General features: G+C 39.8%; 1 protein-coding gene across 1 annotated transcript; it reads left to right on the top strand.

Moving 5' to 3' along the window:
* The first annotated feature begins 2,410 nt into the window (after positions 1–2,410).
* On the top strand, positions 2,411–18,239 carry LOC308297023 (polyribonucleotide nucleotidyltransferase 1, mitochondrial-like). The gene is made up of 28 exons (XM_080740403.1): positions 2,411–2,619; positions 3,077–3,137; positions 4,382–4,456; positions 5,523–5,628; positions 6,474–6,523; positions 6,696–6,759; positions 6,851–6,898; positions 7,533–7,646; positions 7,762–7,948; positions 8,319–8,370; positions 9,100–9,157; positions 9,916–10,012; positions 10,186–10,288; positions 11,137–11,207; positions 11,480–11,516; positions 11,621–11,687; positions 12,306–12,395; positions 12,692–12,745; positions 12,969–13,078; positions 13,260–13,331; positions 13,459–13,522; positions 13,773–13,856; positions 14,118–14,201; positions 14,464–14,570; positions 15,723–15,778; positions 16,100–16,178; positions 16,659–16,706; positions 16,829–18,239. The coding sequence occupies exons 1-28, from the start codon at positions 2,504–2,506 to the stop codon at positions 16,982–16,984; spliced, it is 2,310 nt and encodes a 769-aa protein (XP_080596529.1). The 5' UTR covers positions 2,411–2,503; the 3' UTR covers positions 16,985–18,239.
* The last annotated feature ends 771 nt before the right edge of the window (positions 18,240–19,010 follow it).

Raw genomic sequence — 19,010 nt, 5'->3', positions numbered from 1 at the left:
CTTTGTGTTTAAGGTAAGTAAATGGTAAGGGTAGCCTGACACTGAATTTTCATTCTGTTTCACTTGATGAATCCAATAGAATAGAGGTATCGATTCAGCGGCTGGAGCCAGACTAAGTTAAGGGCCAAGGCAGACTATTCTAAAACTAACAAAACTAGCCCTTACCCGTTCAAAGATATGAGCTCCGAAATGATGTGCAGTGTGTGGGTTATGGGATGTGCACTGTGCACACAGTATATGAGGGATGGAAAGTAACTTTAACTGGTGCTTGCATGCTAATATGTAGGAGCATCAATGTAAGAAATACCCGTTCCATTTAACAGCTACAGAGATACTGTGTACCGATCTGCATGATTTTTGGACAACAGGGCCAGAACCCCCCCCCCCCCCCCCCCCCCGTGTGTGTGTGTGTGGGTTTGTGTGTGATTGTGCATGGCCTGAACAACAGCGCCCCTCCCTTAACATGTGTGGTCATAAAAGGTACTGTAGGCTAAATAGATATAGATACACCATAAAAATGCTAATATACAGCATATGATTTGTGAAAGTGACAAACGGGCTTCACAGTTATGTCAGGTGTGTTCATATGCTATTGGTGATGCGATTTCAGACAGACACTCACTCAGACACTCAGACAGACAGACAGACAGACAGACAGACAGACAGACAGACATCCGCAAAATTATATGTTTGATAGCAAAAACTGATGTGAAAAACCAAATATATTTTTTAAACAAAATAAAAATGAAAACAAAGCTTTACAAAAAGTTTTCGTATTTGTCAATATTTCACACAAGCCTAGTAGGCCTATTTTAGTCTATGGGCCATACGAGTTGTCGGTATCAAAAAGGTGGTAAAGGTTACCATGCATTTTTGAAAAGCTCTATATCTGTAGATTATATTTTGGTATGATAACCCTTTCTTAGACACAGCTAAATTGGTGTTATCAGCCCCTAGAGTTGGTGTCCCAATGAAAAAAAGCTAAAAATTAATCTGCTTTAAGTAGCATAAGAGGGATCAAACTAGGGGGTTTTCATGATGCTGAATCCATTGCAAGGATCTGTTTTGCACGAAAAACATTCCTGGGGCTAAAACAGCCCCCACAAAAGTGTGAAAAGTGATGACTCATCACTTTTCATCACTAAACCATAGTCTTGTGGGACAGTTTTTAGCCCAAGGAATGTTTTTTGTGCAAAACAGATGCTTGCAATGGATTCAGCATCATGAAAACCCCCTAGCTTGACCCCTCATATGCTACTTAAAGCAGATACATTTTTAGCTTTTTTTTCCTGTAATGTAAAGTTAATGGGACACCAACTCTAGCGGCTGATAAGACCAATTTAGCTGTGTCTAAGAAAGGGTTATCATACCAAAATATAATCTACAGATATAGAGCTTTTCAAAAATGCATGGTAACCTTTGCCACCTTTTTGATACCGACAACTCGTATGGCCCATGGACTATTTGGGGTGGATCTGGCAAACACAGCCTTGTTTTCTTGGGACACTTAAAACAGTTAAAACAAGAGATACAGTAACATTTCCCAAGAGACAACAACAGCAATAATAAACAGCCTGAATTTGTGTGTGTCTATCCACCATGTCTGCAAGCTACAGAACATAAATCCACACCTTAAATGTTACTTACAACATACATTACATGTTACAAAATGTAACAATTAATAAATAATGTAGGCCTATTTGTATGGCGTCAAAGTTGAGGACATCATCCTTTTATTGAAGAACTGCTACTAGACACACACACACACACACACACACACACACACACACACACACACACACACACACACACACACACACACACACAAACGCACTCGATAGAAGAGCTTACAGTTCAGTCATTTAACTATAGGCTGCTGCTGATGGAGATGAAGCTATCATTGTGGATGACAGACGGTGCATGAAACAAACCAAAAAGAATTGTCCCCACTATTTGGTTTTTAATATTACTGAGATGAGATGTTTGTTTAACAATGTAATAATTGCCATCAAGCATATCTATCTGTGCTTTAATGGTGATAGTGATCCATCCCATATCCAAAAATACCCTTCCTTCCAGACTATCCTTGAGTTCCATCTTCATCTTCACCAATGTTTTTGCTTCACAATTCACATATTGTGCCACATGCCCATATCACAGTAAGATCATGCAAAGTGGTTGTAGTGTAGAATGTAATTTAAATGCTATGTTCTTGTTGCTAATTAATTTAATGTAATGTAAAACAGACTTACAAGCTCTATGACTGCAATACAGTAGACTATGATAAAGCGGAACTATCATGTGTGGACAATGTGTGGGGATACCTTTTGAAGCTGCACACAAGAGTCATCCAATCCGAGGACCAGCTTCTCGTTGTACTTCCGCACATTTGACATGAGATGAACTGTCATGGAAGCCCCCATGCGCACGAATATAACCTAAAGCCACACTGTTCCCAGAAGAACATTTTCATTGTAAATATTTTGTTTTAAATAGATAGAATATGCATTCGCTGCGGCTCGGGCCGTCACTGGCCCGTTTAGGTGTCCGTTTATGTCACCAGAGTGTGTACAGCAGCCATGGAACTTCACGAAAAGTCGTGGTGGACTTGGGAGAAAAGTGAGTTGATATTGTTATTCTATGGCCCATTGCCATGGATTATGATAGTATTTGCCATTGCCAAGTACTGCAATGCTTTTCCAATGCTAGCTACATTGCAAACCGTGTAGGAGCTTGGTTTGTCAGGGTTTCTTTTCCTGCTGTCAATGTGCTCTGTCACACTACTGTACTACACAGTAGAATCCCCAGTGGTAATTTAGCTCCTCAGTCTCTAAGAATGTAGAAATGGTTCCATTTGTACAGTCCCTGACTGTGTTACAAATGGATAACATTGAGTATTTGACTGGGTACTGTAGCTCAGGCTTTGTTATAAGATGGTGTTGACACGCGCTGTGTGGATGTAGATTTATAGCCTCAATATTTGGTGAGACGATAAACAACCCAATATTGCAGCTGTACTGTAAGCTTGGGTTGTCCTGGACTCCTGTTGTCATAAATGAATGTGATGTTGTTTTAGGAAACTTGAGATCTCTATGGGGAAGTTTGCCAGATTTGCAGATGGAGCTGCAGTTGTCCAGGTAACATTACTTTTATTTATTGAACTAGTATGAAACCACATTGAGACTTTAGTATCTTTTATGAGTGTGAACTGATATCATTACACAGCTTTTCCAGCAATGACAAATACAGGACAATAACATCCATACAACACACCAACTACCTAGGAAGCTGAACTAAAGTCAAATTACAGAAATATTGTCTGTATTAAAATCTTCTTCAGACTCTGTAACGTTACACTTGACAGGCATTGACACTAAAGCCGGTTGCCCACCTGCCCCCAGCAGGTAAAAAAATCTTTCGGGCATTTGAGAGAGGACAAAACTGTCTATAAACTGAGGAATGTAAAATAAGAGCACTGTTTACCTAATGTGCTGTTTTTACTGTTGCTTTACTTAAAAATATAAATAACAAGTGGGAAACTATAGACATATTTAATCATCTCTATTGTATGTAGGTATTTGGATTTGGACGTATATAGAGGTATGACATTTTGTATCGTATAGCCCCAGTAAGTAAAAAATAAGTGTTACATTTAGCGGTAATTAAAATCTTACCTATCGTTTTATAAGTAACTTTTTGGCCTGCACTTGCCGACTCTGAGACCTTACTGTCAACCCCTGCTTGACAAAAACATCCACTAACACAATTTCCTCTTCTGATAAAAAAAACATCCTCTTACTGATAAAAACAAATGTGCTTATTGATATGATGTGGGTTAGCATTTTAAATTCATATTTTTGTTGCCAACATTTTTATGTTATAATAGGCCTACAGCCTCTATGATGATAAAAATAGAAACTGAACTAAAAGCATCCTGTTATGTGTAACACCGAAGTGTTTGTACTAGCTAAATGAATTATGACATAATAAAATTTGAGCAATCAGGCTCATTAAATGAATCTCTTGAATGCAGGGTATTTACACAGCATCTGTTGATTTTATGAAAGAATCTTGACTTTACTGTCAGGATTTTCATATTTAACTACAATAAGAAGAGGTGTGTTTTTAAAGCATTGTGTAATATTTGCTGTTTGTATGGCATTTTCAGTAAGGATAAGTATGGTATTTCTGGTTTCTGGTTGGAGTATTACTGGTTTGATAGTACACTAGTTATAATTTGAGTCGATATTTGTGTAGTACTAATCTGTTGCCCCAAACCGACCAATCAGAACTTGACTTATGTCTTCAAGATTGTTTTCTAGAAAAAAGTCCATATGAGATTAAAGTAATTCACATGTGCTTCTCCTTTCTCTTTCTGCAGCTTGGTGACACCTCAGTGATGGTGACCGCTGTCAGCAAGACCAAACCATCTGCCACTCAGTTCATGCCTCTAGTGGTATGTTCACCATGCAACCTCTGTTTCAGAATGAGATCATGGACTTAAAGTAATCAATTTTACAGAGGTTACTCCTGTTTCAGAAGTATTGCCACAACTGATGTACTTGCCAAAGCAACTTTATGTTCCCTTTTTCACTCATTTCGTTGTTTAGTTGGGGTTTCCGTTTATTTTTGGTCATCTGATTAGAATAGTAATACTTTAATTCAAATTGTATTTCTTATTATTAAATCATTTATTTCTTAAAGGTGTATTCAGTGATAATGAAAGTGGCCGGGGGTCATCTTGTCGCTTACTGGCCTTACAGCGTGGAAATGTTTAGTTTTTTTATAGATCTTTACACCATTATAATGTTCTCGTTTTGATCATTAGACCCAATCACTGAATATCGGTAGGCCTACGTCTCCAGCTTCAGGATATGTATGATACTGATTTACTACGAGACTGTGGCATTTTATGCGTTCAGTAGTTTACAATCTAGGCTTTTAGCAGATTCAGAGCGACTGTGGTTCTCAAAACTTTTATTTTGACCATTATCAACTAAACATCATAACATAACTACGGCCATACTCTACCCTGATTGGTCGAGGACTGGCTGGCCACCTCTGAACACGGGCCATGGTGGAAGTCCTTTTATGGTCAGCACACATTCTAGTGAGGAGAATGAATGGAAACCCATTTATATTTTTATTTGAATTAAATACAATCACTGAATATACCTATAAGCATGTTTGCTTCATTTAGACAGGACAGTAGTGATGCAAGATAAGGAAACCAAACACATTAGAGACAGATGATGCAACACAGGTCTCCAGCTGGAGTTGATCGTGGAAGTTGTCAGCTTCTTAAGTGGTCGCTGCATTACCTGGTTGGCTACTAATCAGCCCTGTATCATTCTATTTGTATGCAGATCATGGATAGTGTCATTAATACAGACAGAATTATTAGCCCTTTGTCATGTGCCCAATGTATCAGCCTCATTAAAAGAGTAAATGATATAATGCAGTCCTAGTGCTATGGCGCATTTAGGGAACTTGTCTCTGATGATAATTGCTCTGAATAACAGGTGGATTACAGGCAGAAGGCAGCTGCTGCTGGCAGAATTCCCACAAACCACCTGAGACGAGAGTTGGGCACCACCGACAATGAGATCCTCACCAGCAGACTCATTGGTATGATAATGAACAGGCTCCACAGCTCCAGCACTTGATCACAATTAATACGTACCTCTCCTGGTAATATTTGTATTATTTGCTGGCAGTGTAGCAGATATCAAGGTAACAGAGTCGCAACTTTATGCACAAATCCAGCTTCTAGAGCTCTGGCCATTCTGGAGTGTAATTACATGAACGGAAATAATTAAATAATCTTCTAGGTTAGTGTAAACTAGTCCTTACCCGTTCAAAGATATGAGCTCCGAAATGATGTGCAGTGTGTGGGTTATGGGGTGTGCACTGTGCACACAGTATATGAGGGATGGAAAGTAACTTTCTGGTGCTTGCATGATAATATGTAGGAGCATCAATGTAAGAAATACCCGTTTCGTTTAAAGGCTACAGAGATACTGTGTACCGATCTACATGACAACATCTGAAAGAGGGCCAGCCAACACATGCTAGATGCAGAATAGACATGCCTCATGCTAGATGCAGAATAGATAGTAGTTACACCATAAAAATGCTAATATACAGCATATGATTTGTGAAAGTGACAAACGGGCTTCACAGTTATGTCAGGTGTGTTCATATGCTAATGATGATGCGATTTCAGATCAATTGCTCCAGCCACTGAGGAGAAACGCTGTGACAGACAGACAGACACTCACTCAGACATTCGCAAAATTATAGTATAGATGGTCACTAACCCCAATTCTCTTAATGAGGTCTTAATCACAGTATGTGTAAGCCTATTAACACGGCTAGTTCGTTGCTCAAACTTGACACTTATTAACGTGTTTAAAACCCTGACCTTTTTTTTAAATGCTTTAACCATCTTTTCTGTGTTTTTCTGTTTTCAGATAGGTCTATAAGACCTCTTTTCCCTGCGGGTTACTTCTATGACACCCAGGTCAGTTTTAGAGAACCCACATTTAATTGGTAGTACATTTTCCTGATTCGATGTCCCTTGTGTGGAGCAAGTAGCAACCATGTAACAAAAAAAGAGAATGCATATTTCAATGAGCCTTTATGCAGAGATAGAAACACAGTATGATTTGACTTGTTATTCTTCTGCACTGCAGGTTCTGTGTAACCTGCTGGCTGTGGATGGCATCAATGATCCAGATGTTTTGGCCATTAATGGAGGTGAGTCCAGTCTCAGCTGTCCATGTCTTTGAAGTAATAGTAGTATACTGCGCTGTTTTTATGCTAAAATTAACCTTCTGTTTTCTAACAGCTTCTGCAGCTCTGGCCGTCTCTGACATCCCCTGGAATGGACCAATTGGTGAGGAACAGAGTCCAGATATTGTTGATAATTTATACAATTCTGTCGAGTATCTGTCAAATTGTAATGAACTAGAGGTTTGCGAACACAGAACTCTGTGTGCCACGTGATCAGTCCTAGCCAAGTGGTGTATACGGATGTTACTGCGATTGAGGTGAAAGAGAAAAGTGGAAAGTTGTGAGCTAACTATTAGCTATTGTGTGTGTGTGTGTGTGTGTGTGTGTGTGTGTGTGTGTGTGTGTGTGTGTGTGTGTGTGTGTGTGTGTGTGTGTGTGTGTGTGTGTGTGTGTGTGTGTGTGTGTGTGTGTGTGTGTGTGTGTGTGTGTGTGTGTTCTGGCTACGCCCCCCTCGGTTGAAATTGGATCCGCCGGTCCCATAGCTGGGAATACGAGCCAATGGACGGCGGTCACCATGGCAACGGGGGGCCAATGATAGAGTTATGGGCGGTATTCCCTACGTCCCAACTCCCTACCGTTGAGTTGAAGTTGAATTGAAGTGGATGCAAAGTGGGCGTGAATGGGCTTGGAAGTGGGATGCGGCTTTTGCTCAATTGTATATATAAGATTCACCCCATGCATAGTATATACATTTCCTGGTTCGTACAGTAATTGTGTGTGTACTGTATGTTGTTCAGGTGCGGTGCGTGTGGGCTTGATAGATGGTGAGTTTTTGATCAACCCCACAAGGAAGGAGATGACTTCCAGCCTTCTCAACCTTGTGGTAGCTGGATCCCCCGGCAGTCAAGTGGGTGAGTCAGTCAGTACACAGACTAACAACCTTAAACCTTCCATTTGATCAGAGATTGGTCATGTTGAGAAGACGGCACCAGTAAAATGGCTATGTATGTCTGTCTGTCCTGACAGTGATGATTGAGGCGTCGGGGGAAAATGTCCTGCAGCAGGACTTCTGCCATGCTGTCAAGGTGGGAGTCAAACATACACAGCAGATAATCCATGCCATCCAGCAGCTGGCACGAGAGCAGAAAGTCCCCAAGCGCGCCCCGGTCAAGATCTTCTCCCCCCCAGCTGACATGGTGGAACACACACGCCAGTAAGACTGTTGTTTTCCCACACAGACTAGTGGTACTGCTGACGGGGGCACAGGATGGTGGAAAGGGTTGTGGGGTTAGTTTGGGAAAACTAGGTGTAGTGGGGGGTTAAATGTTAAGCGTTATATAATCCCAAGACGTATAGATTTACTGAGTAGGTTAAATCGGTTCCATCAAACTGTCAAAGTCAAAAATATGTTCTCAAATAGTTTAAATTATAGGGTTAAGATAAGAGGCTTAATTCTCTCCGCCAGGCCGAAAGGCATGGCCGAGACTTCTGTGGTAGAACATTTTGACTCAAAATGAACCCGTTTGTCTAGTAATATTACTGGATGGAATGAGACATTTTCATGTTTTTTTATTATCTTACAGGTCAGCCTCAGAAAGGATCTATGCTGTTTTTACTAATTACACCCATGACAAGGTGAGTAATTTTGGAATATTTGAAAGTGAACTCTTTTACTAGGATGTTACTTGATTAACTTGTTGATGTCCCTGGTGGCATTTTTGCATTGTACTGTATGATATCCTTTTGAAAACAAAAAAAAGAAAAAAAAGCTGGTCTCCGCCAGGCCGAGTTAAGCCCGTATCAGAGTGTACGGTGGAGAGCTATCCACCGCAAATTTGAGGTGGAAAGCTTTCCACCTCAAGTCAGAAAATAAGTGCAGGACATCATAGTCACTCACGGTGGAGTCCTGTACACCGTGACTGACTGGTCTAGATCGACCAATCAGTGAACGGGGTGTAGAGCCTGTCTGTCTGATAGTAAAAACAGAGAGATGTGTTGGGACTTGCGGTGTAAAGCTCTCCACCGCGAGGAATGATGTAACGTTGTAGTTTCATGACTCAAAAAGACTACACCGCGGTGTAAAGCCTTCCACCGCCCAGGCGACTATGATGCCGGCTTTACGTACCCAAGGCCTGCAAAATGTTGGAAGTCCGTCATAGCCACTAGGAACAAAATATGATCATTCTGATCTTGATCACATAACTCCAGAGATATTGTGGACAGATTTGTGTGATTTGGTCTACGACGGACTATTTCCTGGCAGAGACAATAACGTTCAAAACAAATTTTTAGAGTGTTATTTAGTCAGACATGTTTAGGAAACATTTGTGGTTTAAATTACTAACTTCTCTCTCCTCTTGCCAGCTTTCTAGAGATGATGCCATCAACAAAATTCGACTTGAAACAGAGGAAAGCCTAAAAGGTGCAATTTTATTAATTAACGGCTCCTACTTCTGTAATTGATTATATCATTAAACTTTTAGCGGAATTCACTCATTCTTGTCACTATTTCATAAAACAACGTATAGCTGTAACTCACAAGACCTTTTCTGCAAAATTAAGATCTGTCAGATTAGGTTTCTCATTGGTTGCAGTGTATCCTTCAAGGATACACTGCAAACGTAGAAAAAGTAGAAGCCACGTGACGTCAGCGTAATACCTACCGGTAATTAATATGCCAATATGACACCCCTAGAATGAACATGCCAAAATCTCCTGGTCCCTGTGAAAATGTATCCAGATGGCCCTCTAGTTTACACTGATTCCAAACACATCTTTAACTGTGGTTGGAACTGGGGTTAGATGACGGTGGAGCGCCGTTCCACTACCTTTCAAGCTGCAAGCATGCACACCCCACATGCACATGCGTGCACTGCACGCACGCCGTCAAGATGTGTTGACGGCACATTCAACACTTCAATCCCCCTACCTGGCTGCTTTGCATAACAATACTCGGGCATGCCTCACCTACGTCCTCAGTTACACTGTATAGACGGCCAGCTGGACGTTCGCCTAGTATTCTCTGCAGTGTTTACTGCCTGCCTGGTATCTACAATGCTGACCGCCGTGCCACGGCCACATGCGTGTGCACATGACTTGCACGCGACGACATTCTTTAAAATGTTTGAAGGTTCCATAGCATATAATCTAATCAGCATGCATCTCCTTTGTGTTGTGCAGAGAGATTCCCTCAGGCAGAGCCCTTTGAGTACATTGAATCTTTCAACACAGTGTCCAAAGAAGTCTTCCGAAATCTGGTGCTCAACGAGTACAGGAGGTAAGCACAAGGCAAGGCTAGTACAAGCCATTAGACGTTCTTTACTCCTGTGCAAACAATGGCCAGAAAGTGTATAGTCCATCTGTGTTCTAATGGATAGTGAGAATGATAGCGAGTCATCATGGCATGAAAATGTGCTTAAGTACTGTTGTGTGCATGCATGCATGTGTTAGGTGTGATGGGAGAGAGCTGACTGCTTTGAGGGACATATCCTGTGAAGTGGACATCTTCAAGCCACTCCATGGCTCAGCTGTCTTTCAAAGAGGCCAAACACAGGTACATGCAAGTACAAAGCTTGATGAACCCCCCAAGTCCCAAGAAACATTTACCTGTTTTAAAAAGCCTTTTTAAAAGGAAACCTCGACATACAGTGTACACTCAAAACATACAATAACATATTTTCTTATGTATACCAGATTGATAGTGCTACTTTTTTAATCTGTTGGTCTCTTTTTATGTGATACTCGACTTTTGTAAAATGTTTGCTGTTTTTAGTATTCCTTTGTGATTCACTGTCATATTTTATATATTTTCGTTAATGTATTTTAATGTCTTGGACCCCTGGAATGCTAGTTGATGTTAAGGTGCCAGGTAATGGGGATTTATTTAGATTTTGTTTTAATAAACAAATAAGTGTACAACATGAGAGTACCACAGATCATGAAACTTAAAGAGAATATGAAACACTAGAGTATATTCACATTGTTGAAATAGTAGTCTTAATTGATAGCATAATTTATTGCCTCCAGATACAATATACCATACTGGTTCGGAGGACAATTGACAAAAACGCTTCAATATAGTACCAGTACGATATACAGTATAGACGAGCAAAAAGCGCCAGCACCTACTTTGTCCATTTGTTCAAGTGTACACCGAGGAACTTGTAGGTGTCCACAATCTCCACTGACACCCTGTGGATGATGCTGGTATGTCAGAAGACCACCACCAGCTCCTCGGTTTTACCCACTAATATATTCATTACAAGTAATTACATTTACCAGATTTACTCATAGAATATAGCAACAGCCTTGCAACTGTTTAGTACACCCTTGGAAACATGAGAATCAACCTGGAAACAGCTAGCAACAGTACATTTGTCCTCACCTTGTCTTGTTTTGTAGGTGCTGTGCAGTGTGACGTTTGATTCTTTGGAATCTAGTATTAAAACAGATATCATCACCACAGCTCTGAGGTAAAGTTATACAACATGCTTCAAATAATGTTAAAAGTCTTCCAATTTGCTGTTTGTGACACCAGTACTAACCCTCCTTTTATTAAGCTTGGATTAGTAGATAGTGTTATAATCAGACAATTCAAATACAGTGCTTTACTTTAAATACTGTACTTAAACCTCCTTGTAATTCTTCTCTGGACATAAATCTCTGACATATAACACCTTGGAGAAATGATTTAAAGGTCTTTAAATTCTGTCACCTATTTCTGCTATTTTTTTTTCTTCTACAGTGGCATCAAAGACAAGAACTTCATGCTCCATTATGAAGTGAGTTTTTCATATTCCACATTTTCTTTAATAAGTGAATTTCTGTGTGATCCCACATAAATTATGAAATCAGCTGACATTTCCCTTTTTTCTGCTGATTTCAGTTCCCTCCATATGCTACCAATGAGATAGGCAAGGTGGGGGGGATTAACAGGAGAGAGCTTGGACATGGTTTGTGTTTGTTAAACTTAAAGTGATCCCTGACTAATACGACAAATATGCCTTAATACATTATAATTGTCCTCTATAACTACAATGTAAAATTAAAAACACCTCAATTATTTTATTTATTCAAGAAATAGCTAATCTTTCACTCAATAGGGGAAATGCCCGTCGCAAGTTGATGATGTCATAAATGTCAAGTGTGATCTATCCCTATGGAATTTATGGCATGCATGTGAAAATAAAAACAAACTTAATACTTCCTATGGTTAATATGAGCATCAAATCAATATTTCAAATGTGTTTGTGTTTTGTTTTTTTGCACATGCATGCATGCCATAAAAATGACACATGACATTTATGACATCATCAACTTGCGACAGGCATTTCCCCTACTGAGTGAAAGATTAGCTATTTCTAGAAGAAATAAAATATTTAAGGTGTTTTTAATTTTACATTGTAGTTATAGAGGACAATTATAATGTATTAAGACATATTTGTCGTATTAGTCAGGGATCACTTTAAACTTGTTCTTCTGTTTGTGTTTAATATCCACCCAGACATTATTTCTACAACACCTGGGCTCTTTGATATATAGTGTTTGTATTTGTTTGTTCTTCTTCTCAGGGGCCTTGGCAGAGAAGTCGCTGAGATCAGTAATTCCAAAAGACTTCCCTTTCACGATCAGGGTGACTGCCGAGGTATTGGAGTCAAATGGTAAGTTGTAGACTTGCCTCCTGGAGTTTTCCAACTGTGTAATCCAACTCTCCCTGGTATTACATACAGTATACTTTGACACTCTGCCTCTTTCTCCATTATGCGTTTTCTCCATCTTATCTTTTGACCCCCTCACTAGAGGGTTGCACGGGTCTTCCAGGACCCGATTACCAGAGAACCGAGCCGTTTCGGGTCTAAAATATTGACTTGTCTCTCGGGTCAGGGTAGGGTAGGGTCTAATTGCCTCGGGTCCGTTCGGGGCATTACTTCGGCTCATCCTCATGTCTTCCCCTCAGGGTCTTCGTCGATGGCCTCAGCATGTGGAGGCAGCTTGGCTCTGATGGATGCAGGTATAGAGACAATGATGCACTGATACAAGTAATGACAAAAAAAGTACTGAGAATACAATGTAATCCTCTGTGTTAGTTAATTCAATTCAGTTTTACACTCAGCTGAGTTTTCTGAACATTCGACTGATATTGTAAACGTTATAGTATCTTGTCTAGTGTAGTGCTGTGAGGTATACATAACTAAAGCTTCTGGTGGATAAAAGTCCTTCTTGTATGTCTCCAGGTGTGCCCATATCTTCTCCTGTGGCAGGTGTAGCCATTGGCCTCATCTCTAAACCAAACCCAGACAAACCTGCTGAGATCCAAGACTACAGATTACTCACTGACATTCTGGTACACATGGCTTGGCTGGGATCATGCGTGTTTTGAAAAGGCAGAAAGACAAATTCATGTTTGAAGTTTGTATATATTAAACTCTTTGTTGCAGTAGTTTCCCCGAAATCTAGGGGAAGGGGTGTTACTGTAACTGAAACCAACTTTTCTGAATATGATTGATTTTTTATTTTATAAACAGGGAATAGAGGATTACCTTGGAGACATGGACTTCAAATTGTCAGGAACAACCAAAGGAATCAATGCCTTACAGGTACACTCATCGCATCATTACTATGCTCTCAGACAATGCAAATCAAGACGGAATGTTACAGAATGTTATTCCACTAGCCCATATTTATATAACATTTGTTGATTTCATTCTTACGTCTTACTTTTAGGCTGATGTAAAGATTCCAGGCTTGCCTCTGAAAGTAGTCATGGAGGCAATCCAGCAGGCCACAGGTAAGCACCAATGGCAGTGAAACTTTAAACAGTCAAGGCCGGTGAATCATTGTAGTAAGGGGTATATTAGAATTTGATCAGTATTTATATTTTTTCTTATTGTGTATGCATTTTTGTTTTGTGAATTATGCATTAAATGTGAAAGTTTTAGTTTTTCTTAACTATCAGCTAATGTTGTCAGCAAAATTTGTACCATATGTAATTGTCCCTAATTCCCTGTACCATCTGTATCAAACTGACCATGCTCCAGTTGCAAAGAAGGAGATCCTAGGAATCATGAATAAGACTATAGCCAAACCCAGGGCTAACAGGAAGGAAAATGGACCTGTTGTTGGTAAGCATGTGTGTCTTTGCTTGTATGCATGCTACATTGTGTGCTATTTTTGATAGTCCTAAGGCCTAAAGATGAATGCTCCGACTGTATGAAGGTTTCGTTTAGACATACCAATGGAAATACCCAGGCCATCTTGTTGAGTGCCTCTTTTTCCAAAGTATGTTGTCAAAATCCAACCTGCCTGGTTTTAAATTGAAAGATTTTATTCTTTCTATTGTAATTGTATTTTTATTTATTTGTCTCTTTTAATAATTTCTGTAGAGAATGTTCGGGTGCCGGTCTCCAGAAGAGCACGCTTTGTTGGCCCAGGGGGTTATAACCTCCGCAGACTACAAGCGGAAACAGGTAATCACTCATTTAGATATCAGCTAGAACTTTTGACTCTACAGAGTACAGTAGGAATCATTTGGGGACAATTTGTGGATTCACAAGTCATAGGTTCAGTACAGCATACCAATCTGACTCTTTTTTCAGCTATAGTGACTTGACAAGCCAATATCCAATATGTTTTATATTGCTGTAACATTGTAACAGATTTTCCAGGCAATAGAATAAAAGCTTTTTATAGCCACTATAACATTATAAAAAATATGTTTTCATTGTCCAGGAGTCACTATAAGCCAGGTGGACGAGGAGACGTTCTCTGTTTTTGCTCCAACGCCAGGAGCCATGAATGAAGCCCAGGAATTTATAAACGAGATCTGCAAAGATGACGTGAGTCTGCTCAGAAGCAAAATGTCTTCATGTATTTATGTCTTGATCCTTGTTTTTGTCAGAGCTGCAACACATTTCTATACTGAAACTAAATACCACCAACCTGGTTGTGTGGCAATAAAAGTAACTTGTAACTTGTAAAAAATGCATTAGTTTAACACAACAAAAAGCTCCTGGAGTTGAGGTTTGGTGGTATACAAGGAACTAAACCTTGTCATTGCTACTATGTTGGAAAATACATATCTGTACAAAACATTCCCTCTAATGGGTCATCAGTCTATTGATCTGAACATGTACCGTACTGTATGCGTGCGTCCATGCATGCCTGTGTTTCTTTTCAGGGTTCACACGGTCATGAAATTCGTGGAAATATTTTGATATTAGAAAAATCTTTTTCCAGTACTGGAAAAGGTTTGGAATTGATCAAGGGTCCTGGAAGGTCCTGGAAAAATATTTGTCTATGCATTGTTTTTGGCTATTGATTCTCCAGGAGAGTATAACATTACACAAAATATGTAATATGAATAGTTTTTCACCAAACGGGCTGCGTGATTGCTGCCTAATGTGTGTGACAAAAAGATCTACAAGGCAAGCTCACAAAGTGCTGCAGCGTGACGGAGAGTTAGCTTGTAGATATGTTTCTTTGTCACGTGATGTGACACCAACCTGTGCAGTGCAACCTAACTATTCAGAGCATAGTTGTGAATCGTCGGTGATGAAGCGTAAACAATTTAACTCCTAGTTATGATATATCGGTTGAACTAGTATGTCTAGGATAGGTGGTGTTAGAAAATAATTCGGAATTGAATTATACCATAATAACCATTTTATGCTTTATTTTTGCAACACTGCCTGTCTTTGGGCATTGCACACAGGAGTAAGAGACTCGTTTTTGTACTCAATGTACTGAATGATTGTTATACAGTATAGGCCTGGAAATTAGCCAGTAGCTATGCCCCTCCCCTAAAAGCTTTTGTCCAATGCTAGCTTAGCAACCGGCAGCTTGCCAAGGCAAACCTTGAAGTTATTCTAAGCTAGCATTGGACAAAAGCTTTTTGGGAGGGGCATAGCTACTGGCTAATTGAGTTAAATATTCTGGAAAAGTTTTGGAAATTCATTGGTAAAAATGTGTGGGGACTCTGTCTTTTGCAGCAAGATCAGCAGCTAGAGTTTGGTGCTGTCTACACTGCCACCATCATGGAAATAAGGTAAACTAAGCATTGCATTATGTATGATGGTTTATCTGTCGTTAATCTTTCATATCAGTTATTTGTAAAATGTTATTTTCATTTTCCTTTTTTTGTATTTGAACACATTTTTATTTATCAAACTGATGAAAAATATTTTAAGTTTGATGTGTACTGTACTGTAAATCCTCCTTTAATTTACACAATTTATTTTTGCTCACCTCCACAAATAAGACCCATTGTTGATTCAAGTTTGCAGCAGTGAGATACAGTTTCCTATTCAGTATCATCTTTGCAAATTACATCACACTGTATTTAAACAGTTCCCACCTCTACTTCCAGGGACATTGGTGTGATGGTGAAACTCTATCCTAATATGAGTGCTGTCTTGCTCCACAACTCCCAGTTGGACAGCAAACGGGTTAGAACATCTCTCTCTTGCGCTGTGTGTGTGTGCGTGTGTGTGTGTGTGTGTGCGTGTGTGTGTGTGTGTGTGTGTGTGTGTGTGTGTGTGTGTGTGTGTGTGTGTGTGTGTGTGTGTGTGTGTGTGTGTGTGTGTGTGTGTGTGTGTGTGTGTGTGTGTGTGTGTGTGTGTGTGTGTGTGTGTGTGTGTGTGTGTGTGTGTGTGTTTTCTAGGTGCATTGCCTATGTGGCAAAAAACACCTAGCATATAATTATAAATAAACAGACCAAAACAAACTAGATGGATGTTGGACGGTTGTGTGTGTGTGTGTGTGTGTGTGTGGGGCATATGAACTAGGTAAAGAAAATAAGAAATCACACTATGCTTCATCACTTTGTTTAGTTTAGTTAGATTGCATTAGATTTAGTTTGTTTTTGTTTTTGTAGTTGAGGTCTGAGCATAGCAGTTATTTAACCTTTGCCTTTTGTCTTCTTTTAGATTAAACATCCAAGCGCTTTGGGTTTAGAAGTTGGACAGCAAATACAGGTATGTCATCAGTTACTTCAAAAATGGCCCAATAAGTATAACTTCAGCTTCAACTATTTAAATATCTATTTCCCATTATGTGTTATCTGTGTGTGTCTCTATACCTGGACCACTGCCGACAGGTCAAGTACTTTGGACGAGACCCAACAGATGGCAGAATGAGGCTTTCACGGAAGGTACTACAGTCTCCTGCAGCGTCTCTCGTCAAAACACTGAATGAGAAACAGAGCATCACCATGGGAACAGCCAATAACCAAGCAACGAACAGCTCTTTGTGATGTGACAAACAGGTGTTGAACCAAATTCTGGCAATGACTAAACCTTCATTCACGTGGACGGACACTGCCATGAAACTGTCCTGGTTGAATCCTGGCACCACAGCACTACAAATAAATCCAACAGTGTTCGGAGCACATTGCAAACCGAACTGGTCTTGAACAGGCTGGTGATTTCTGTGACTTTGTGGCTATGGATGGAACTACAGATGATCAGAACCAATGCCTTTCTGATAGACGTATGCAATGGTAGAGAAATGTTTTACCACACTTGGACAATTATTGGATGAACAATTTCTCACATTGCAAGGGATTCCCCTTTATTTTTTACTAAAGAGCTCCTGCCATGGGGACAATTTCTACATGGATAGTGTAGCCTCATAATAATATGCCCCCCTCAGTTTTTCATGTTTTTTTATATTGATATAATTTCATGATATGCAAATGTGCACTCCAATTCTGCAGCATATAACCTCCATTGTTAAGTAGTATACTTGTCCAATGGAGATTTAGATCTGCAAATTGTACTGTTTTATGAAGTCCATGTTGCATGAATAGGGTTGGATTGGTAATAATGGATTTCCTTGTGAGAGAGTGATGGTCAGATATCATTCACTCTCAAGTGAATGATTGCTATTCCATTATCAACAGATGTGGGGTGTTACTGGATTGGAATATTGCTGTAATAAGAGTGTCTCCCTCATTGACTCTTCCTCTAGCACTTCAACTATTACTCAGTACTCTACTCACCATCCTGAGTATACAGTGGCTATAAATAAACATTCATCCTGTTAACTGTTGAATAAATGATTACACAATTCTGTCACAATTGTAAAGTTAATTGTAGTCATGTATCTGAATGCAGAAAACTTCAAATAGACAATAAATGTAATTTGTATACATAAACCCTTCGCTTCATCTGGGTTAGACTGCCGGTGCCCCAACATTTTTCAGCCATGTGCAGAGTGGGAAGTCTGTCGGATGGTCGGATTGGCATTGTACAAAATAGAGGTTCTGGCTGCTACGCGGCCCTCACATCTACGTTGTACCACCGATCTGACTGATATGGAGATCTGTCAGTCCTTGCCCCTTTTATACCCATGTATGGAGATCCCTGATGTCATCGGTATATGCCCATATACAGTATGGGCATGGTGATATGCCCATATATGGAGATTTCAGTATCTGTCAGTCAATGTCCATGTTATGCCCATGGTGGCCTTTTGTACCCATATATGGAGCTGACTGATTTGTTTGCGCCTGATGCCATGATGACACATTGAGGTTAGACAACACACACCATAAATGGTAGTTGCATTGGGAACTCCTTATATGGTTATGGCTGAGTCATGGTGACATGAGCATGACATCTCATCATTGGCCCCTGACAGGGTCCCCAGTGGCCACTGGCCACATGTGAAAATTGTCGTTAGGCAACGGTCCACCATCCACCTAATGTTGATGTAAAAATAAAATGATATTTCAAAGTCAAATAAGTAGTTATTTTGTCATTTGTGATCATGATTTAACAATGCAATGTTACTGTTCGTGTAGAGACAACAGGGTGAACACATTTTATAACCACTACTGTTGTACTGCACATGGTATGTCTTCTGAGCTGTCAGAATAATAATACAATTCGAGTATTTTCTAAATATACTATAATAAAATAGAATAATGTGATATTCTATGGAGGAGATGATGATGAGTTACAATTTGGGATAAATATTGACAAGAGTACACAGTGCCTCTGCAGGCAGCGCTACTGCCCTCCCCGGCTTCTGTAGCCCCCATAGGGGTAGCCCCATAGAGTTATAATAAGAAGCCCCCATATGTAGCCCCTCAGAGGAGACCCCGCGGCTTTTAGGGTACATTTTTGCCTTTCTTTCCCAGTGTTGAGACCTTAACAGCTGACTTGTTTTGGAACAATAAATGATGGTTATTCGGATACTGTACCAGTACATTTAGTATGCATTTGACTTGTATTCGAAAAATGTAATATGTTATTTGGAACATTCTAACCAACATG

Source organism: Nannobrachium achirus (assembly GCF_963921795.1).
Source record: "Nannobrachium achirus genome assembly, chromosome: 13".
NCBI classification, from domain to species: Eukaryota; Metazoa; Chordata; class Actinopteri; order Myctophiformes; family Myctophidae; genus Nannobrachium; species Nannobrachium achirus.
The sequence above is the reverse complement of the archived record's forward strand: the minus strand, read 5'-3'. Positions and strand labels throughout refer to the sequence as shown.

What these genes read in the sequence shown, in the direction of transcription:
- LOC308297023 (XM_080740403.1), top strand. Translation starts at nt 2,504, where the DNA reads ATGCATTCGCTGCGGCTCGGGCCGTCACTGGCCCGTTTAGGTGTCCGT. An exon ending in TGTTTTGGCCATTAATGGAG is followed by an intron (nt 6,760 to 6,850) that starts GTGAGTCCAGTC and finishes GTTTTCTAACAG; the next exon opens with CTTCTGCAGCTCTGGCCGTC. An exon ending in GCCACCATCATGGAAATAAG is followed by an intron (nt 15,779 to 16,099) that starts GTAAACTAAGCA and finishes CTCTACTTCCAG; the next exon opens with GGACATTGGTGTGATGGTGA.